Raw genomic sequence first — 25,304 nt, 5'->3', positions numbered from 1 at the left:
TGATGGCACTTGATTAGTAGAGCTCTGGGTTTGCGAGCGATGAGATCACTGAGATTGATTAGCAAATGGTTAATTCTGTGAGCGAAGGAATGAAGAAAGGTAAGTGCAAATGGAGAGAGGACAATGACAACTATTACTTGTAAAAGAATCAACTAGTTGACCAAATAACTATTGCCCAGGCTGTTGCTTTCAGTCAATTTGTTCTTACCTAACAAATTTTTCCAACTAACAATTTCAGTACATTGGGAACGCTAATTGTCTTGGAAAAGCATTAGAAATATGCAAAATGTATAATCCACATGTAAAATTCTGAAATTGTAAATACCACTTGTAAGTGTTACGTAAGATACCGAATGCAGCAGCATGCCGAAGAAAACTAATAAAAAATTGTGTCATGTGCTAACATTTCATAGCCAACTGCCTCAATGTTCCATTTTCAGCGGGCATCATGTATTAATAATATGACTTTTGGCGTTGGTCAATCTTTATTTGGTCAATTTTATTTATTTATTTTTTCACAGGAAAACATGATCATTTTTTATTTTTTGGAAAACATCAATACAGCCTCAGTGAGTTTTCTGACTCCACCAAGAAAGGGATGGTTGGGATGTTCCAACTGTTTATAGAATCAATCTCACGAGAACAATAGGAAGGGGGACATAAACTTAAATGAAGTAGCACTACTTCCTATATAGTGAATGCAAGTAGAAAGAAAATAATGTCCTCTAATAGCTAGGAAGTCCATAACGATCAATTTGCTATGCAAAGACACGAAATTATTATGATAGATCGAGCGGTCCATACTCTTGATGATAACAATGGTCCTAACCATCTGATGCCAGTGAATCAGCTACCATATTTAAATGAATTTGACTCTAAAATTCAAGCACCATCCACCTTGTTGAGGAAAAATCCCACCAACCCATAGCATAAACAAGAAATTGAGTCAAAAGAAAAAAGAATAATTAAACACGATACAACATACCATCAACAATCACATGAGAAAAATACTTTAGTAGCTGAAAAAGTCTCGTGATACAATGTTTTCCTCACTCAATACAACTTCTTGCAGAAAAACTAGGACACATAAGTTCATACGGTTATCTTTCCTAGTTTTTCTACAACAATTTTATTCCTCTAAGCTATCATAATTTTGGATGCATGTATATCTCTCTCTAAATTCATGTCACGTTGGTGCCAAACATAATTATTCTTAATGCGATGCAATGAATCTATAGGAAACACCTTGAAATCGTATTGTAAATTTTTTTTCCCATTATTGTAGGAGTCCTTTACCTAATTGCAAAAGGATTCTCAATTTCAATACAATACATCTAAAAATTATCATGATAGAATACTTCCAAAAATTATTATAATACAATACTTCTAGAAATTATCATCTTGGTTCTTTTCCTTAATGAAAAGGAATATATTACCTTATTTCCTTTACATCGCCAAATTAGAATTCTTTTTTCATTTTCACAATATTACTATTTTATTTACCAAATTTTGATTAAACCCAATAGTGGCGAATCTAGCATCAACATTCAGCTAGGGCGGAGATTGACTTTGACCATTGACTATTGACGATCGTAAAAGCCCGGTCCGGTCGGCGGCCGATCGTTTATTAAAATTAGATTAAATAATATTAAAAATTATTCAATATATATGTAAATGCACTAAAATCTAGAAAATATATACATATGAAAATATAGTTTAATACAACCCAAAATGCTAAAAAATATATACAATACAACCTTATTCTGAAATTGCAAATTTAGACAATTGAATTCTACGTGGTCGCATACTTTGAAAACGTTGCAATATTGTCTCATTCTCAAGTTTTATAAAAAGATCTCTCTCCATGTAAACTACCAAATTGTCATTCAACAATTCATCTCCCATTTTGTTGCGCAAATCATTCTTGATTAGATTCATAACAGAGAATACCCTTTCAACACTTGCAGTTGTCATAGGTAATATCAAAACTAATGTGATCAGCCTATAAACCAATGGAAAATAACAAGAACTTCTAGTTTCAACCAACTTCTAAGCTACACAAGATATGCTTTTGAGGTTGAAGAAAGCTTCATCCATTCTCACGAGCATAATAAACTTGTCAAGTTGAGGTCTAAGTAATAAAAGCTCTTCACTATTGAAATCCATAAGATATAAATGAGCAAGTCGTACCAATTTACATACATCAAAAGCTGCAAATGAATCTCTTGGACTTAAACACGAAATGTAAGTAAAAAACTCAGTAGTTGTTTCTGGAAAACGATAATTCAACTCTTGCAAGATTGAATCTATCACATGACAAAATAAATCAACATAAAAACAATGATAATAAGTCACCTGATGACTTGCACGCCTAGGTCGACCTTTCGATACTACAATATCATCCATGTTGGGCACTGAAATATGTCTATCAACACAAAACTGAATTACCTTACTCAACAAAGTATCCCAATCATTGTCTCTCATGTTCTGCAATGCGTACTTACACAACTTCAATAATTTCATAACATTCTGAATATTCTGATCATTTTTCTGTAAGACTTGTGAAAGGTCGTCTGTAATTACAAGAATTTTAAACATAAAATGGAGACTGAACACAAATTGAAAATCTTGCATAGTGTCCATCTGTCTGATGGCCATTGATTTTTGTTGTAAACTTATGCCGTCTTCTGATATATTCTCAAGAACATCTATGATCACATTAAACATACTAATAAAGCGAGTAACTATCTTTAGATGTGAGCCCCATCTAGTATCACCTGGACGTGCCAAACTCATTTCTTGAAACTGACCAATTCCAGCAGAAAGTTCCTCAATAGTAAGCATCTCCAGAATTTCAACATGATAACTTGTTCGAAGAGCATCTATACGTTTACATGATGCACTAACCAAATTCACAATAATAGCAAGCATGTTAAATAAATCACTAAGCATAACGTTCCTATGTGCCACAGAAACAACTGCCAACTGAAGCTGGTGAGCAAAGCAATGAATATACATAGCACATGGGTTCTCTCTTAAAATTAAAGCTTTTAAGCCATTGAACTCACCTGACATATTGCTTGCTCCATCATAACCTTGACCTCTCAGACTAGATATGCTCAACCCACGTGTAGAAAATATTGCATCAATGGCATCCTTGAATGATTGGGCAAAAGTATCAGCGATGTGGCAAATGCCCAACAAACGCTCCTTCACTTGTCCACTTTTGTCAACAAACCTCAAAACAACTGCCATTTGTTCTTTTATAGAATTATCACGAGACTCATCAACCAAAATTGAAAACAAGGAATCGCCCATCTCATTGACCATAGACTTTGTCGTCTCTACAGCACAGCAATTAATCAAATCCTTACAGATGCTTGGTGAAGTCATTTGATCATTTCCAGGAGCATTATTAAATAGTACTTCATTAATTTTCTTACGACGAGTTGTATACCAATTTAGTAGCTCAATCAGATTTCCTTTATTAAGAGACTCTTTCGATTCATCATGACCACGAGATGACAATCCTTGCATCAAGAGAAATCTAGTACAGTCTAGCACTGCAATCAACCTTGTCCTAAAATTTTTTTGTTGACTACTATTTCGGCTAGAAATAAGATGGGAGATACTTTGCTTTTGATTCATCAAATTGGTACACTTTGCAAAAACTTGATTATGAGCACTATCAATGAGCCCGATATGATCTTTCAATGTACTTTTGAGCTTCCAATCCCTAAAGCCAGTCTTAGTGAATATATGTCCACCCCCTTGACCCCCTCTATCTGGTTTGAATAAGTAGCAATGCAAACAATAAGCCGCATCATTTTCTATACTGTACTCCAACCAATAAAATTCAAAAAATCATTCTCTTCGAAAACACCTATTATCATTTCCTATCCGTCTTCTTGGAAAATCATGTCCATGTGGTTGACAAGGACCTTTTTGCAAATATGTCATCCTAACATCATCTCTGATATTAGGATCATATGACTCGATAGGGGGACGTTTTCCTGGATTAGATATAAGATCATCTACATTGAATTGAGCCTGAGACTTCTTTATGCTATTTAACAACTCGAGTGCTCGGCTAGAAGTAGTGGCAGGACTAGAAGCACAACTAGAACTAGGAGAACTAGGTATAGACTTTCATTTCGATTGAAAAAATCGTTCCATAATCTGCAAAATGCCCCAATTTAATTTTCAATTACAATTGATTAAAAAATCAACAATTCAACAAAAAAATCCCCTCCACTGATGATCAACAATTCAACAATTTTCATTTTCATTTGCTCAATAGACAATACAATAGGATCCAGTACAATAGTATTACAGAAGAAAATAAATTAAAATCTGGTCCAAATTGTCCAATGGATGCCGATGCAGTAGTGCACAGTGCAGTACAATAGCATTTTCAACTCATTCACAGATTCACTTCGAAGTTCACATAATCAGTAATCACTTTAATAAATTCCCACAAGTATTGCAAAATATATAAAAATGTGAAAAAATTTAGTGCTAGAGCCTGGAGTTGTAGACTTGCAGCCAAAATGAAATCCAAGATTTTTGGAAAATTAGATCAATATGACAATATCACGAATCAGAATCACCCAATATCAATTCATCAAATAACTAAAAGTCTAAAAGAATCTTGCATTTTTTGAAGAAGAGTGCGACTTGTGCCGCTGTGCGGGCAGCCTGCTTCATTGGACGTCTGGACTCGGTGGCGATCTGGCGAACCTGGCGAGTGGCGCTGCAGCGTCTGCTGGCTATTGTGGCCTGCGGTAGTGGGGGACCGGTTGACGACTAAGACGATGAGAGCCCTAGATTGGTAAATGGTAATGGTGGGTGGTGGTAATTTGGGGAAAAATCTGAGAATCTTCAATATGGTCATTGTGTCTGCGCCTCTGACTCTCCTTCAGGTTGTAATTGTAAAAATCTGGGTATATTGGAGTGAAGCAGGCTGCAGGTCATTTGGGCATCTTTAATTGGGCCGGATTTAAAAAAAAATGAAGCCCAAGAGCCAACAGCCCAACAGGCAACACCCAAGCCACTGAACGTCTGAATTATGGAGGAAAAAAATCGATTTTCTGACGGTCGACATGGCGGTTCCGGTGAAGCCAGCTAGAGCAGTTTTTTCCGACGGTCGACGTGGCGGTTCCGATGAAGCCAGCTAGGGTGGCCGCCCTAGCTGGTCATAAGCTACATCCGCCCCTGAAACCCAACATACATAAGTTTGTCACATTTTACCCTAGAAATATTTAGAAGGTATCTATAGAATCAACGAGTTTCGGATTCCAAAGTTTGGTAACTAAACTTTCTCTAGTTTCGAAGTTTGTCTAACCATTGATTATTATGACTTCTTCCTCAATTCCATTTTCCCGTTCCAATGTTTGCACCCATGATTGAGAATTTTAAACACGGTGATTTCAAGGTGAGATAGCTTGGTAATGTTCAAATTATAATTGAAGTAGGTAAACTACGATTTTTATATATACATTCTAGGACTGAACAACAAAATCGTTAAATCACAAAATCAAATTGAATTTTATTTTTTTGAAATCATTGGTTTGGGTCTAGTGGATCTATTAACGTTTTGGTTTTGAACCGTACCAAACCACCAAACCGCTTCGAAGTGGTTTGGTTTAGGTTTCAATTTTTGCAAATCGTTTTAAACGTCAAATTGTTTACAAAAGAAAGTTGAAAATAAATTAATTTCAATGTTACCGAACTCAATTAAAACTAAAGACATCACAATTAAAAAGATACATTCATATTAAACATAATCCAATCAAACTCAATCGCAGTTAATTAATTGACATGCATTATCATACTGGATGATTTACAAAAAGTTATTAAGCTATTACCGTATTTGACATTTTTATTCATTTTCTTTTATTAGTTGTTTTATATCATTTAACTATAACGAATGATATTATCTTTTATGGAGAGAATAACTCTCGTGCTACAATTGAAGATGTTACGCCAATTAGTATCGACTATGAGGTTAAAATGTTTCTATCATGTTGTTGCATTATAATGATTAAAATTATAGAATTTTGATATGTAATATTTTTAATTTTACTATTTATGTTTAACATGAAATCTCAAACTAATATTTATGGTTTAAGTTATTCGGTACATGTTTTAACATTGTTAAACCGTGATTTTAAATTGACTCAGACCATTAAAAAAAGTTGATTTAAATTGGTTTGACAAGTGATATACTGTTTTCCCAACTGACATGCATAATAAAATACACAACGTTCGTCACGCTTAGTCTACTCTTTTTGTCTAAATGTTCAAACCACAGCACAGTTCATGAGTCATGTGACGCATTAAATCAGGATCTTGCAATAGTATTTGAAAAAGAAGAAAATCTTAACAATAATGCATGATAACACAGGCAAATTAAAATATACACAGCTACATACACAGCTTTGCTTTCAGACCCATAAATATAGAACTTAAATTTTTTTATATAAAGATTCAAATTTGTAGGGGAAAAGAATTAACAATTGATGACAACGCTTGGGGAAAGAAGAAACATTTAAATTAATTCTACACCGATACCATCCACATTGTTGTGAAAAAATCCAACAGCACAACGTAAACGAGTGGAAAGAGAGAAAAACACAAAATCGTCATCAATCACATGAAAAGAATATTTTATCAACTGAGAAAGCCTCACAACACAATATTTTTCTCTCTTGTACAACTTCTCCCTACCAAAACTAAAATAAAAAAATTCATATATGTTACTAAGAGAGAGAGAGAGTAGAAGTCAGTAGACTTGTATTTATTTTATGGATCATACTACATAAACTCATACTTTTGTACAAAAAGTTTTACTTACACTCACAATAGGGATGTGGACCACACAGCCGGCATTTTTGAATTCATGTGGGATCCGCATTTTTCATGATTGTGTGTAACCCATTTTTGTCAAACTTTGTGAGTACATATATACTAATCCTTTTTTTATTGAGAATCAAACTTATATTTATGGGCAATGATTAGGGATATAGTGGTAATAATTTTTAGGATTGTAATGATACAATTGTTATTTACTAATAAACGTACCATTTACAATACTCCCCCTTAAAAACATTGTTAAGAAAATTCAGTAGAACAAAACTTGATCAAACAAAAAAGAGTACAAATGCTCCCCTAATTTCAATTACTGTATCAATTCATCTTTTGTATGTCAATATTTTCAATATTGGAAAAAAAAAGGGAATTAATACATATGTATATAAAAAAATTCACATGTCATCAAATTAATTTCAATACACATAACGGATGGTAATGCTTATAAAAATTATTATCTTCTATCTAATTCACTTTGATTTTGAGAGGATTGTGCTCATAACGTGTTATGAAAAGAGACAAAAAAAAAATAAAAAAGAGTAAAATTAAGTCAATAGATTTGTATGTATTTTATTCAGAACCAAAACTCCATATTTATAGAAAAGGATTAGAAATAAAATTATAATAATATTTAGGGCAGTAGGAATACAATTGTCATTTACTAATAAACATATCATTTACAAGAAAATCGTTATTTTTCATAGTTTGTCTCTAACAAATTTCACTTTCCAAACTCATAATTATGGATGCAGGTAATTCTCGGCCAAATTCACGTCACCTTGGTGCCAAAACAAAATCATTGTCAATGCAATGCCATGAATCTATGGAAAGACCCCTTGAAATCTTTTGGTAAATTTCTTTCTTTATTGCAAGAATCATTTACCTAATTGCAAAAGGATTCAGTTTTTCATTACAATTCTTCTAGAAAATATCATCTTAGTCACTTTCCTTAAAAAAAAAAAAAAATAAATAATACTTTTACCATATTGCAGTTTTCCCTTTTTATCGCAAACAGAAACTCGTTTTCCATTTCAAAACACGATTTTTTTATTTTTTTATTATTATTTTTTTAATTTTTTACCAAAATCGAGTAAATACGTTGGTTACATTTTACTCTATAACTTATTTCCTAAACTGTGTGGTATTTATAGAATCATCTATAGACTTCCACAGTTCCATTCCGTTAGTTTGGTAACTAAATTTTCTCAACTGTTGAAGTTTGTCTAACCATTGATTTTAATAACATTTTCCTCAAACCATTATTCCCATTGTAGTGTTCGCAACAATGATCGAAAATTTTAAGCACGGTCATTTCAAGGTGAGCTATAGCTAGGGATGTCAACGAACTGAATCGAGCCGGTTCGTGAGCCAAAATTCTAGGCCGGGCTAGGCTCGGGTAAAATATTCGAGCTTTTTTCTAGGCCCAAGCCGAGCCGAGCAAAAGCTCGGTAAAAAAAATTAGGCTCGACCCGAGCTTTTGGCTCGGGTTTTGTTTAGTTTTGGAAATTACCACATTATATCAAATAAAGCCCGTAAGGCGTAAAACGGTCCAAATTGATCACTTAACATAATTGACCTAATCATAATGTCATTTTAAGACATACATCTAACCCGTAAAATTTAGAATCGAATGTGTTAGAATTATTCCAACAGAATTGAGAGCGAAATATAAGTGGCCAAATTGAGTAAGTTGACTTCTCGATTCTTTGTTATATAAAAAATAATAACATAAAATAAAATTCAATGGTAACTTCACTGGCAAAGACGTGATGGCACATGTTTTCAAATTATAATTTAAACAGGTCAAAGTCCATACTTCATCTGAAACCATAACTTATTAGTGACTTATCCACATTATGAGATCCGTTACTTCAATTAATAGCTAACTCCCAAACAAATGACGATATTGTTTTCCCAACTTTCTGCACCCATAAAGACTATAACGTTAATTCAAGCTTAATCTAATAGGTTTCTTCCAATGTATTTAAAAATAAGAATATATTAACAATGAAGATGCATGATAAACAGGCAAATTAACAATATACAGATATAGCTACGCGACAGCTTGTTTTCTGACAGATAAATATAGAACTAAAATATTTTATATAAAGATTCAGAAATGTATGGAAAAAGAATTAACAATTGACTCACACTGAATTCACTTCAACTTGGTGGCAAAACACAATTATTCTCAATGCAATGCCACGAATATATGGGAAAGACCCTTGAAATCTTAATGTAAATCTCTTTTCCTTACTGCAAAATGATTCTCTTTTTCAATACAATTCCTCTAGAAATTATCATCTCGATCTCTTTTCTTCATAAAAAGAATTCTTTACCTTATTGCAATATTTACTTCTTCTATTTTTTTTATTTTTTTTTTAAATTTCCAAACTAAAATTATTTTTCATTTTCAAAACTAAACTCTTTGATTTATAAATTTGAGTAAATAAGTTTGTTACATTTTACTGTAAACATATTTCCTAAATTATGAGGTATTTAAAAAAAAAAAACGAGTTGTAGCTCCGTTAGTTTGGCAATTAAGGTTCCTCCAGTGTCGAAGTTCGTCCAACCATTGATTTTTATGACATTCTCCTCAAACCCGCTTTCCCATTCTAGTGTTTTCACCCATGACTGAGAATTTTAAACGTAGTGACTACCCAATTTTTAACCCATAGGTCTGCCCATCGGAGTGGGTGTGAATGGAATTGAGAGTGCCATACAGGTGCCTTGGCCTAATGAAATAATGTTGAATTCTACATTCTTTGAAATTTTTTCCAAAGTCCTGAATAAGAGAAAGTGTAACAACGTATTTTTGGCAAAGGTCGACTTATAATTTAAACAAGTCAAGTACACTTTTTATCTATACATTTTATAGAATCACAACTTTCTACTCGCCTTTTATTTAAACATTATGTGAGATTCGTTGCTCTAATTATTATTTAAACACTCACCACTAAAAAAAAAAAAAAAAAAAAAAAAAAAAGAAGGCCCCACCGACGAAAGGTTTAGCTACCAATAAAACATGGTTGCTATAAAACACGTTCATCGACCAACTAATGGTGTGTATAGATTTCGGTCCAGTAAATTAGATAAATTTTGTTATGTTCTATTGCGACCAAATTATGGTCCCTGATCCAAAGAATTAGGGACCATACATTTTATTGGTTGGTAAAGGTAGTGCGAAAAAAGAGCAAAAAATTTTCCATGTATGAAACCGACACTAGTGACCAATGAATGATCCTAGATCCCAGTCTTCTACAAGCATTAATGTCATGGTCGCTAAAACATTTGGCACAATTTTATCCCACTCTTTTTTCATTTGGTTTTTACATATTTTAGCGACCAAAGGCGATGGTTACTGATAGTACACCACAAAAGTGACCATCGAGTGGTCCCTAATCCTATTCTTATGCAACCACTCATACCCTGGTTGTTAAAACATTTGGCGCAATTTTATCCAGCTCTTTTTCATTTGGTTTCTACATTTTTTGAACGACCAAAGGTGATGGTTGCTGAATACTACACCACAAAAGCGACCACATAATGGTCCCTAATACCAGTCTTCTGCGATCACTCTTATCCTGGTCGTTAAAACATTTGGCGCAATAAAAATCCACTATTTTTCATTTGGTTTTTGCATTTTTTAGCCACCAAAAGTGATGGTTGCTAAATACTATGCCACAATAGCAACCACCGAATGATCCTTGATACCAGTCTTCTACAACCACTCATACTCTAGTTGTTAAAACATTTGGCACAATAAAATCCCGCTCTTTTTCATTTCATTTTTGCATTTTTTAGCAGCTAAAAGTGATGGTTGGTGAATGCCATACCACAATAGTGACCAATGAATGGTCCTTAATCCCACTAATCTGTAACTACTCCTTACTTGGTCACTAAAATAGTTTGCACAATTTTATCCCTCTTTTTTTCATTTGGTTTTGGCATATTCTAGCCACCAATAATGATTGTTGTTGAATGTTGCACCACTGCAACGACCATGAAATGGTCCCCAAACCCAGATTCTTGCAACCACCTATGTCATAGTCATTAAAACATTTGACACAATAAAATCCAACTTTTTTTCAATTAATTTTGATATTTAATTTTCTAGTGACCAATACTAATTGCTGCTAAATATTACACCATTCCAACGAGCATGGAATGGTTCCTAGACCTAGTTTTCTGCAAACACTCATGCCTTCGTTGCTAAAATATTTTCTGCTGTAAAGTTCCACTTTTTAAGCGATTTTGGCATTTTGTAGTGAAATAAACAGATCTAGACCATGTTTATGTAGTTTTAAAGTATTATGCCTTGAAATAAACACATCGTCCTTTACTATTTGAATTGGGTAATCTACAGATTGAACAACAAAATTTCGAAAACTGAACATATTAACACCATATTTCATTATCGATTCTTTTGATTCAAATTAGTAGCTTGGGCTTGGCCCAAAATCAATTAACAATCCAACCATTCTAAATGAATCAATTTTCAAGAGCAATAGAGCATGATGGTTAAAAACAGAAAAGAAAACCCGCAATACAATATAGAGAATCTCATCTTCTACCCATTTTAATATACTGTAAATGATCAAAGATTTGAAACTTGAGTGAGATGAGAGACTTGAGAAACAAATAGAGTGATGACGACGACGAATATAGACAAGAGGAGAATTTAATTTGGAGGGAGAGAGAGAGAGAGACTTCATTTTCAATTTTTTGATTTTGTAATCGTGTTTATTTAATACATAAAATATTAAAATTTAAAACTAAAAAATAATTAAATAAATGAGAAATCTATCAAGTTAGTTTGTGGTGAATCTTATAGGATTGGTTTTATAGGCCACAACCTAATTGACCCTGACCACTCTACGATTGATATCCACTCGAACAAATTACATGACTAACGAAAATGGACCGGATCACAATACAACAAAAATGATATTTTGCAACCTACAAGAACTAGATTCCCTAATATTCATAATTAATGCCAAATAAATTGAATTAAAATTTGAATACATCTAGAGACTCTTTATTATCGGTCAATCCAATTATCCAGAACATGAAAACACATATTTTTGGAGTTAGTCCAAACTAGTTGAACATCATGGCAAAGATCTTAATTTCGCTTATTAGGTCGTTCACAATTAAAATAGACCCAAAAATTGACCCACTTTTTCATGAATCTCTAAGTTGCAATAAAATCTAATTCCAAAATTAATCAACCCAATAAAATACCAACACAAAGCTATATTCTCCTTGCGTATTTATTCCATATTTGATGCAAATTATAATCTAGATTTTTATCAATGTCAAAGTTAAGAATTAATTTTAGTCATATATTTATAAATCCCACAACTTTTCAAGTATACGTTTCATCAATTTTTATCAACATTGGTTAAAAATTTAAGGAAAAAATTCATATATACCTTACAATTATAAAAATATTCAGATATTATTGTATTACCACAATATAAAGAGAAATTACTAAATAAACCAATAAAATAGCCAAAAATACTATATCATAAAACTTTACCGATTTTATTTGTAATTGAAATCTTCAATAACAATCATAATGGGTGCAATTGATTTGATATGCTGTAAACGTGCAATTCAAAATTTAAAACGATCTAGGATGTAGATTAACATCAGCAATGTTGATTTCGCTATTCTTTCTCCGAAGAAAGAAACAAAACTGTTTTCGGGTGATTTATACTCTACATATTTATCTTTAAACGATTCCTTGTTGATTTCTTGTCGATATTTCCGTGTCTAGCAGGTATATGTAAATTTCTTACTGTCGTTGTTTCGCTGTATTATAGAACATGACGTCTAATGTATTTTGTCTCTCCTAATTTTTTGGAAATAAATTATGTTCTTGATTTCAGAATGCTTTGTAATGTAATTAACAAATATGGTCGTTGTTGTTTCCGTTGTTTGTTTTGATACCCAAAAAAACAAAAACAAAAAAAAGACAAAAAAAAAAAAACAAATTGATATACATTACAATATCTTGAGTTATTCTTATATATGGTTTATTGTTCTCCATTTTTACTTTGATAATTGTAGTAATGATGGTATAAAAAGAAGTTGTAATGTATTTTATGAATTGTTATTTTAAAATGGGTATAACATGAAATTTCCTCTTGTACAAAACCAAAGTAGGGCAAGGATATGCTATGGAGCCGGGGTTTTAGGGCCTAGTTGACAATTTTTCTTTTCACTTATTTTGATTGTTTTTATTTCCATTACAGAGCATTCGAGAATCAAGAACATAATTTATTTCCAAAAATTAGGAGCGAAAGAATACATTAGACGTCATGTTCTGCAATACAACGAACCATAGACACTAAGAAATTTACATATACCTGCTAGAAATGGAAATATCGACAAGAAATCAACAAGGAATCGATTAAAGATAAATATGCAAAATAGAAATTAACTGAAAACCATTTATTTCATTCTTTGGAGAAAGAATCGCGAAATCAACATTATTGATGTTAATCTACATTCAAGATTGTTGAATTTTGAATTGCATGTTTACAGCATATCAAATCAATTACACCCATTATGACTATTACTAAAGATTTCAGTTACAAATGAAATAGATAAAGTTTTATGATACAGTATTTTTGGCTATTTTATTGGTTTATCTAGTAATTTCTGTTTATATTGTGGTCATAGAATAATATCTGAATATTTTTATAATTGTAAGGTATATAGGAAAAATTGTACCAGCGGTCCCTAACCTTTCACATTTTTTGTAAACTTTGGTCTAACCTTTATTTTGTACCACTCACTGTCTCAAACAATTCAAAAATATGCATATGGGGTCTAAATGGAAGGAAACTGTCAACTTGACTGTTAGTTGACTAATAAAATTGAACTTTGATCAATTTTGACTAATTTAAAAGGGTAAATGAGACCCCAGAAGGAAACTGTCAACTTGACCGTTAGTTGACTAATAAAATGAACTTTGACCAATTTTGACTAATTTAAAAGGGTAAATGAGTAACTTTGCTATTTAACAATTGAAATAAATAATTAAAACAAAATAAAAATAAAAGAAAAAAAAACTATTCATCTCCTTCTTCATCCCACCCACCCCACTACCCAAATCAGAGCCTCCACCGTCCAAATCAGACCCACTCTATTTTGTCCAGCCGATTTTCGCGCACAATGTTTAAGTCACGAGGCAAGTCTCCACCGACATTTTCTACTTCAGCTCCTGTGAATCTCCATCGACGACTTTCACCCCGACTCCTATAAGTTCCCTAGTGACAGCTTCCACCCCGACTCCAGTCTGTACCATCTCTAGCTCTCAAGGCGACAATACCACCAGCTCCGATTTCAGTGTCCCCGATTAAGACCCCGTATCTCGTTATTACTTATGATCACGGATTATTCAAGATCCAATCATACGTAATTTGTATCTCACAATCACAACTCTTTGTGATTAACAAATCACTTAAACTTGAATCTCGGACTCTATTATTTAATATTATTTATCAGAAAATTAATTTAAATAAATAATAGATCTTGCAAAAATTTAAATATATTTAACATATTAAAAGTGTTTACAACCTAAATCGATTAGATTTAGGGCATAACACTTACAAACTCCCACTTGCACTAGATTCAATCACTCATGTATCTAATACCATAAGCGTCCACATGACGATCATGTTTCTGATGTGACAACGGCTTTGTCAATGGATCTGCAATATTGTCATCTGTGGGAACTCGCTTTATCTTTACGTCATTTCTTTGTATAATTTCCCTAAAAAGATGATATCGCCTTAGCACATGTTTGGATCGTTGATGAGATCTCGGTTCCTTCGCTTGTGCGATGGCTCCATTGTTATCACAATACAAAGGTATGTGATCAACAATGCTAGGAACGACTCTCAGTTCATTAATGAACTTCTTGATCCAGACAGCTTCCTTCGCTGCTTCAGAAGCAGCAATGTACTCGGCTTCTGTTGTTGAATCAGCGGTTGTCTTCTGTTTGGAACTTTTCCAACTAACTGCTCCACTATTTAGAATAAACATATATCTTGATTGAGACTTGCTATCATCTTTGTCAGATTGAAAGTTGGCATCAGTATACCCATGAATTTTTAGTTCATTTCCTCCATAGATCAAGAACACATTTTTAGTCCTTCTTAAATACTTAAGAATGTTCTTAACCGCTATCCAGTATTCTCACCAGGGTTTGCTTGAAACCTGTTCATAACACTTAGAGCATAAGAAACATCTGGTCTCATACATAGCATTGCATACATGATAGATCCTATCGTCGAAGCATTAGGAATCTTATCCATGCAATTCCTTTCATCATGTGTTTTAGGACATATATCTTTTGAGAGGTAAATTTCATGTGACATAGGACATAAACCTCTCTTAGACTCTTCCATATTAAATCTCTCAAGTTTTATCTATGTACGAAGATTGGGATAAGCCTAGTAATCTTTTAGATCTATCTCTATAGATCTTGATTCCCAAGATATACGCTACTTCTCCCATATCTTTCATGGAGAAATTCTTTAACAACCATAATTTTACCGATTGAAGCATTGAGATTTTATTTCCCATTAATAATATGTCATCGACATATAATATTAGGAATACGACTGCTCTCCCACTTGTCTTCTTGTAAACACACGGTTCATCGTCATTTTTGATAAAATCAAACATTTTGATTGTCTCATCAAAATGTAGATTCCAACTCCTTGAGGCTTGCTTTAATCCATAAATGGATCAATTTAGCTTACATACTTTGTTGGCTCCTTCGAATTCAAAACCTTCAGGCTGTGTCATGTATACCTCCTTTTGTATGTTTCCATTAAGGAAAGCAGTTTTGACATCCATTTGTCATGTCTCATAATCATGGTATGTAGCTATTGCAAGCAAAATCCGAATGGACTTTAGCATGGCTACAAGCAAAAAAGTTTCATCAAAGTCAACGCCTTGTCTTTGTGTATAACCTTTCGATACTAGCCTTGCTTTGTATGTATGGACGTTTCCATCCACATAGACTTTTTCTTGTAAACCCATTTACAACCTATCGACTTTATCCCACCTAGAAGGTCGACCAAGGTCCAAACCTTGTTCTCACACATTGAGTTCATTTCGGATTCCGTGACTTCTTACCATCTCTTTGAGTCAACACTTGACTTCGCTTCTGCGTAATTTTTAGGTTCATCATCCTCAACTAATAATACTTGATTAGTAATCGTAAATTCGTACCTTCTGAGAGGTCAAATGATTCTACTTGATCTACGCTGAGCTGGAGTGTCCTCATGGTTCTCCACATCCTGATCAAGAGTTTGTCTGTCAACACGTGTGGGATCAGACTTAGGTTCATCTAATTGATCAACAATATCTGTGGATTCTTGAACTTCTTCAAGTTCTATTTTGCTCCCACTACCTTCTCCTAGAATAAACTCTTTATCTAGGAATATGGCATGTCTTGAGATGAACACCTTCTTCTCAATGGGATTATAAAACTGATATCCAATTGTTTCTTTTGGATATCCCACAAATATGTATTTATCAGATTTTCCCTCAAGCTTATCTGATTCATTTCGCTTTACATAAGCGTCATAGCCCCAAACTTTCACGTGAGATAAGTTTGGTCTTTTTCCTCTCCATAGCTCGTATGGAGTTTTGTCGACCGATTTAGATAGGACACGATTAAGTGTGTAGCACGCAACAATTAGTGCATGACCCCAAAATGATTTTGGGATATTTGTATGGCTCATCATTGATCTCACCATATCTAACAAAGTGCAATTCCTCCGTTCAGATACACCATTATGTTGCGGTGTATATGATGGAGTCCACTGCGAGAGAATCTCATTCTCTTTTAGACAATCTAAAAATCCTCCCTTTAAATATTCTCCACCTTGATCTGATCTCAGCGTGAGAATATTTTTACCAGTCTATTTCTCTACTTCAAGTTTGAATTCCTTGAACTTTTCAAGTGTTTCATTCTTGAATTTCATCAAATACATATAACCATATCTAGAGCGATCATCAATGAATGTGATGAAGTAAGAGAAACAACCTCTGGCGGTGAGTGACATGGATCCACGTGCATCAGTATGTATTAGTCCCAGCAGTTCTGTGGTTCTTTCTCCTTTTTCAGTAAAAGGGAACTTGGTCATTTTGCCTAACAGGTACGACTTAGATTTGTCAAATGATTCAAAACTAATTGACCCCAAGTATCCATCTTTATATAACTTGGAAATGCATTTATTGTTAATATGACAGAGTCTGCAATGCCAAAGGTCTGTATTATTTAGATTATCACTTTTATGCCTTTTACTTTCTATACTTATAATAGATGACTCAGTATCAAGAATATAAATTTCATTTTGCAACACACCACAACCATAAAAGATCTCATCTTCATAAAACGAACAACGATTGTTCTTAACATTAATTGAAAAACCATTCATATCCAAACACAAAATAGAAATAATGTTTTTAGTAATGGCAGGAACAAAATAGCAATTTTCTAATTCTAATACTAAGTCCGAAGGCAGTAGTAAGAAGTATGTCCCTACAGCTAATGTAGCAACTCGTGCTTCATTCCCCACGCGCAGGTCAACTTCTCTTTTTTACAGTGGTCTACTTCTCTTTAGTCCCTGCATATTTATACAAATATGAGATCCACATCCGGTATCTAATACCCAAGAATCTAATGAAGTAGATATATTAACCTCGATAACAAAAATACCTGAAGTAGAAACTTCAGAAGACTTCTTTCCTTTCAAGCTAGCGAGGTAGGCCTTGCAGTTCCTCTTCTAATGACCTTTCACTCCACAGTGATAGCATGGATCGTCAGATTTGGTATTGTCCTTGCCTGCTTTGACTGCTTTGTTATTGCCCTTAGCCTTTTTGTATGTTTTCTTAAAACTTCCTTTGATTTTCCTCTTAGTGCCCTTGGAGGAATGAATAGCTAAGACATGTCCAGTGCTAGCATTGACATTTGGGCTCCACAGTTTTAAGCATATTAAGCAACTCTGAGAGTGTGCATTCAATCTTATTCATATTGAAGTTCATAATGAACTGTGAATAACTATCTGGCAGAGATTGCAAAACCAAGTCAATACTTAGTTCATGATCCATGATAAAATCCAATGAACCCAGTTTCTCAATGAAACCAATCATTTTCAGCACATGAGCACTGACTGAAGATCCCTCTACCATTTTGCACCGGTATAGTTGTTTGGAGGTCTCATACCTCTCCACACGAGATTGTTCATCATACAACTCCTTGAGATGAAAAATCATAGTGTAGGCATCCATACCCTCATGTTGCTTCTACAAATCAGGTGACATAGCTGAAAGCATCACACATGATGTAGTGTTATCGTCATCACCGTGTTTATTGTAAACAGCCACCAATTCTTGCATAGAATTTTCAATAAGCATCTCTAGAAAGGGCTGCTCAAGGACATATCCAATTTTCTCATGCTTGAGAATGATTCTCAAATTGCGGTGCCAATCGAGAAAATTTGGCCCTGTCAGTTTGTTGGCATCCAGTATGCCTCGCAAATTCATATGATTACTCATGATTCAAAAACTGTAAATAACGAAAAATATAGAATCAATATGTATTATAATGCATTTGCACAAATTCAATATGGACTTTAATTAAACGTGCTCCCACTGTTTAAAATAAATTCATGACCCTTATACATAAATTATTGGAATCCACATTTGATTCCCAGTGGGCTGGGATCCCATTCGTTGTATCAAGATCTTGAGTGAGCTCAACAAATCTTAATAAAACATTTGGGTAGATACTATTACCAATTGTATCTCCATACAACTCCCAGATCATTAAGCTAACAACTCTTTTGCCTTCACACATCTTATGTGTTAATTTAACATGTCTCTAAAACTTATCTCCTTGAGTGTACTCAATAAAAGATAAATTTTAGTTAAGTCAAACCCATCATTCAAAAATATCAAATATTTCATAGTGTCAAACATATCCCTAATAGATCAGTCTTGAATGTACTCAATAAGTTGAGATCGATTTAGGATTCTCATTTTTCACTATAATGATGGAAGACAAATAATACTAAATTAATATTTTAAAGAGGAATTTAGCATGCAATGGTCTCATCAAGTAATTATATATATATATACACAAATAATAGTATGGATGATTATGGACTTATTCTATCCGAATAAATATATCCCTACTATATAAAAAAGGGGAATGTGAGGGTACTGTAGAAAGCAACAGTATTTTGATCCATCTTTACTATACCATTTTTGTTTTGTTTTTTTTTTCAATTGGGGGCAAAAAACGACGCCGTTTGCTTGATATATATTTTATTTTATTATACATTACCTCCAAATTTACTGTAACAGGCAATTTCCATTCCTCCCCCACTCCGATATAGATATATATAGTAGGGATATAAGAAAAAATAACTTTTGTATATAAAAAAAAAAGATAGAGATAATATGCGACATAAATTTTTTTACAACATATTACTTGTAGGTAAAAAAATTTGTTGTAAAAAAATTTGAAGAGAAAAGAATTAAAGAGAATTTTAAATTAAAAAAATTATAACGTAAAACTACACAGCAAAAAAAAAAAAAACTAATCTCTCTGTGTACGAAGCAAAAGCCTCCGTGCACGGAGACATTAGTCTCCATGCACGGAGACACTGTCTTCGTGCACGAAAGAAAAAAAAAATTTAGGAAGCCTTCGTGCACGGAGACCATGAATTTTTTTTACTTATATTTTTGTGTTCATTTTCAGGCTCATTACGGGATATCAAACGAAGTCGAAATATTACATTTTTAATATCGTTTTGAAGTACTCGGGGCATAATATTGTACGTCGTTAACGATGCGTGAAACGGTTAATCATAGCAAATGTTATGGGACGTCAAAGTTAGCATTTTTAAACTATATTTCGAAATTTTCGATAACAAGCTAACTTTAAAAATTCATCGAAAATTGTACGATAGTCGAATCGATAAATGTTTTATATTCTCTAGAAACTCGTTTTGAGAATTATATCGTAGAGATATCAAATGATCTAAATAGATATCGAAAATAGTTAAACAGACATTAAACGTATGTTTTAAAAAAATACAGATAAGTAGTTTTTCTTAAAAAAATCAATTATTTTATTACTATTTCTAAATTTTCGATAACAAGCTAACTTTAAAAATTCGTCGACGATTGTACAATAATCAAATTGAAAAATGTTTTACATTCTCTCGAAACTCATTTTGAGAACTATATCGTAGAGATATCAGATTATCTAAATAAATATCAAAAATAATTAAACGGAGATTAAACGTATGTGTTAAAAATATATACGTCGTTTTTTCTTTAAAAAATCAATTATTTTATTACTATTTATTCTTTTTTTGCAACAAATTTCTCAATGCATTATTTTGCTCAAAAAAAATTATGTGGTATGACGAAATTTTTTTTTTCCATACACGGAGTGAATATGTTTTTTTTATCATTTTATATATTGAATTATTACTAGAAAATTAAATTTTATCTCAAACTATTAAAAAATACTGATTAATAATAAAAAGTTTGAAGAAAAAATTTAAAAAGAATTCTAAATTGAAAAAACTATTATTTATAACGTAAAACTACGTAGAATTTTTTTTTCTCAAATCTAAGTTTCTATTTGGAATTATTAAGAGAAAAGAATTTTAAATTGGAAAAAAAATTATAATGTAAACAACACAAATATTTAAAAAAAAATAAAAATAGTTAAATGGACATTAAACGTATGCGTTAAAAAATATGTATAAGTCGTTTTTCTTAAAAAAATCAATTATTTTGTTACTATTTCGAAATTCTCGATAACAGGCTAACTTTAAAAATTCATCGACGATTGTACCAATCATAAATGTTTTACATTATCTCGAAACTCATTTTAAGAATTATATCGTAGAGATATCTAATGATGTAAATAAATATCGAAAATAGTGAAACGGATATTAAATGTATGTGTTAAAAAATGCGTATAAGTCGTTTTTTCTTTAAAAATCAATTTTTTATTACTATATATTAATTTTTCGCAACATTTTTCTCAATACATCATTTTGCTCAAAAAAAATTATTCGATATGGCATAAATTTTTTTTCAATTATTTAAAATTTCATTTTTTTCTAAGTGGGGAGCAAAAATATATATCATTGTAATTAGTTTATATAGTATAAAGAGGTATTAGCTTTTATTTAAAAAAGAAAAAAGAAGAAAATAAAAAGAGGACTCCGTGCACGTAGGAGACCCAGGTCTCCTTGCACGGAGACCACACAGAGAGAAATGAAATTCCTTTTTATTTTTTTTACTTATGTTTATGTGTTCATTCTCAGGCTCATTACGGGATATCAAACGAAGTCGAAATATTACATTTTTAATATCGTTTTGAAGTACTCGCGACATAGTATTGCACGTCGTTAACGGTGTGTGAAACGGTCAATCATAACAAATGTTATGGGACGTCAAAGTAGGCATTTTCAAACTATATTTCGAAATTTTCAATAACAAGCTAACTTTAAAAATTTATCGACGATTGTACGATAGTCAAATCGATAAATGTTTTACATTCTCTCGAAACTCATTTTGAGAACTATATCATAAAGACATTGAATGATCTAAATAGATATCAATAATAGTAAAACGGACATTAAACGTATATATTAAAAAATACGCATAAGTTGTTTTTCTTTAAAAAATTAATTATTTTATTATTATTTTGAAATTTTCGATAACAAGCTAACTTTGAAAATTTATTGACGATTGTACGATAGTCGAATTGATAAATGTTTTACATTCTTTCTAAACTCATTTTGAGAACTATATCGTAGAGATATCGAATGATCTAAATAAATATCGAAAATAGTTAAACGAAGATTAAACCTATGTATTAACAAATATGTTTTCTTCTTTAAAAAATCAATTATTTTTTTCTTTTTAATTCTTTTCTCTTCCAAATAAAACTAAATTTTTCAAAAACCACTTTTAGTAAAAAAAAAAAAATTAAAAATAAACATATTAACAAAAAATAATTCTAATATATGTTAAAATTACTTATATAAGTAAAAAAAATTCGTTTAAAATTATTTAGAAGTAAAAAATAAAATAAAGTTATGAAAATTAAATGAAGAATATATAAATATTATTTAATGAAAATTGAAAATTTTACTTTATAAATAATTGATTTTTTTATCAATTTATTTAAATTTCTTTTTAATTCTTTTCTCTTTCGAATAAAATTTATTTAAATTTTTTTTTCAAATTCTTTTGCCCTACCAACTTTAGAGTGACTGTTGTATCGTCCGAAAAAAAGGCCTGCTATTAGGGTTCTAATTCTTACACCAACAAGGGAGTTGACCATCCAGTAAGTGCTACTTCAAGTTATTTTGCGTACGAACCTGAGTTTGTTATTTAAATATTTTTTTATGTGGATATTCTCTTTCAATTTACAACTGTATGTGTTATTTTTGAACTACAAGTATAGCCTCTCGAATCGAAGTTGCTAAAGAAAAGTATTTTGCAAAATTCAATTTACAACTTATTTGCAATATCAAATAAAAAAAAATCTTCATCTACATTAAATAAAAAAATACAATAAATAATTAAAAATAAATTATCGTTGACATATATACAATCACAACATTCATTATACTTATTTAGAAGAATAAAAATAAATTATCGTGACATAAAATATACAGTCGACCAAAAGATTAGAATTAAACAAATATTTCTTATTTTCAAATACTTTTTGTACAATATATAAATTTTACGCTAATAAAACCAAAATAAATACAAAATTCGTGCAACGCACGAGACGCAGACTAGTATAAATAATAGTATGGATGATTATAGACTTGTTTTATCTAGTTTTTCCGAGCCAAAGGGAAGACTAGTTGGTCAATTCCTAAGGGGTACAACATTGGATCAATATCAATGCACCATCTCCATGGTTTCCACCTCTTCTTGCGCCTTCAATTATTTAAGCTGCAACATGTATCCTATACTAGTTGGCACGCAGGCCTAAAAAAAATTGGATTCGCAAGCCCATAATAATAAAAACAACAACGGACTTGCAGGTCCAATATAATAAAGAGCTCGCAGGCTCATAACAACAATAATAATAACGGACTCCCAGGTCCATAACAATTAAGGGCTCACATGCCCATAAAACAATAAAAAGTAAATTAACCATTCAACATATTCATATTGTCGAGTCCATAATCATCCATAATTAAACATTCATCACATAAATGTTTCGTATGTATAATATCTAATATTATATGAAATGTCTCATAAATCTAGCAATTATAATCATCAAAACTAATTTAAAATTTTGGATCGAAATAATTAATTAATTAATTAATCATATTAATTAATTAACTTAATTGGCATGTTTATTTAATTAAAATCAAATTTTAATTAAATCCCAAATTAGAGTCCAACTCTAATTCCATAACTATTGGGCGAAATAATTTAATCAAAATCAAATTTTAATTAATTATTAAATTAGAGTCCTACTCTAAATTTTAATTTGCATTGGGGAAGTAATATTAATTAAAATCAAATTTTAATTAACATAATATTAGAGTCCAACTCTAATAAAATTGAATTAATATTTTAATTTAGGACAAAACTCCCAAATAAAATAAAAATTCAATTTAGGGTCAAAATTAAATATTTAAGTTAAAATCTAATTTTAACAAAAACATAAAAGTAGTCAAATTTTAAATATATCAATAATTTTGGGCCTAATTAGAAACATGAGTCAAATCCAATAAAATCATAATTTCAAAAACCATTTTGAATTCAAATTTAAAACCATTTTCAAAAATTGCAATTTGACCCAATTTGAAATTAAAACACAAGTCCCTCAATTTCGTAAATTGCATGACAGGCCCCTCTGTCAAAATTGCAAAAAACACCCATATATCTTAATTGCAGGCAGAGGCTCGCAATTACAATAATTGCAATAGAAACCCCCGCCTGCACCTTCCCCAAAACTGAAAAACCCTAGAAAAAACTTTTTTTTTTTAATTTACAGCTGACGACGCTCGCCCATTGCCCGATAGGCGGCAGTCCCCTGCCCACATAGTAGCCCCTGTAGCAGCGACATTGTTGAAAGGCGGCAGTCCCCTGCCCACATAGTAGCCCCTGTAGCAGCGGCATTGTTGCCGCTGCGGGCAGCCCTTGCAGGCGTCACTGCATGCGTCGGGCAGCAGCGCGCTGCTATGCGTGCAGCTGTGGCTCGTGGCCATCGTTGCTGTCGCCTGCTCGATCCAAAAAAAGTAAAAAATAAATTTGGTTTTTCAAAATCAAATTTTGAAGAAATAAAATTAAACACTATAATTGCTAGATTCAGGAATAAACATGATTAAATCAACTTTTAATTTAATCAACATGTAAATCAATTCCTAACAAATACAAAGTTGGCTTTGATACCACTGTTGGGAATTTACTTAAACATGTACAGCGGAAATAAAAATAATTTCAATTCCTACCAGGATTCATCTTTGTATTTAGATAAGAATTGTGATGAAAATTATACATTTTCTTGAATCTGCAAACTCCTTTGCGTTATCTTTGTTCCAGCAACTTGAATATGCCTTCCATAGCTGTCCAATTGTCCAGCCTCCAATGAATTCCACACAGAGAACATACTGCAACTGTTAGGGTTTCTCCTTTTGTGCTAGCAAGAATTATGAAAACTCTATAAATTTAAAACCCTAACCATGTATTTATATAAGCCCAAACGGGCTCGGTCTGATCCGGTCCAATATTTAATTAATCCATTTAATTAAATCTGGTCCGTGATTAATTAATCCAATGAATTAATTCGAGACTATAAATAACCAATCCAATTAATTAATTTATCCAACGATCATTAAATTAATTAATTGAAAAATTGCAATCTTCCAATTTTCTTTGTGTGCGACCCATCAGGTTTTCGACCACGATACCTAACGATGTGAAATATTATTTTGATCTAATCAAAACTGATAAATTAAAATACCCTTTTAATTTATCACAAATTCACACTCGCCGTCCCAAATTGACATCTAGTAATATATCAAGGCAACACATGTGACGGGAAATGTCACGTGGTATGACAAAATCAAACATGTTCGTTTGCCATGAAACTATAATCCATTCGTCAATATGATCCGATCAATTACGAGATATGGAAGTGTGTCAATCTCGATTATCCATTATATCTTTCATTCTACTATTAAGTCAATATGAGTCGAAAACTCCTTTTCGACTTATATGTATACCTTGGCCAATGATTTCGTTATTGACTTAATTGAACGAAATGCAGATCACAATCTCTTACTATTTAAGAGTGACGAATCTTTTATTGGTCATTCACAACCTTCATATGGTTTTTG

General features: G+C 32.0%; 1 protein-coding gene across 1 annotated transcript; it reads right to left on the bottom strand.

Moving 5' to 3' along the window:
- Positions 1–555: 555 nt before the first annotated feature.
- LOC111406680 (zinc finger MYM-type protein 1-like) lies at positions 556–4,894 on the bottom strand. Its single transcript, XM_023036067.1, has 6 exons — positions 4,656–4,894; positions 3,884–4,108; positions 2,117–3,835; positions 1,876–2,002; positions 1,246–1,296; positions 556–687 (listed from the first exon to the last, which is right to left on the bottom strand). The coding sequence occupies exons 1-6, from the start codon at positions 4,892–4,894 to the stop codon at positions 556–558; spliced, it is 2,493 nt and encodes an 830-aa protein (XP_022891835.1).
- Positions 4,895–25,304: the final 20,410 nt, after the last annotated feature.

Source organism: Olea europaea, chromosome 1 (assembly GCF_002742605.1).
Source record: "Olea europaea var. sylvestris chromosome 1, O_europaea_v1, whole genome shotgun sequence".
NCBI lineage: Eukaryota > Viridiplantae > Streptophyta > Magnoliopsida > Lamiales > Oleaceae > Olea > Olea europaea.
Note: the sequence above shows the minus strand (reverse complement) of the source record. Positions and strands in the feature narration are given on the sequence as shown.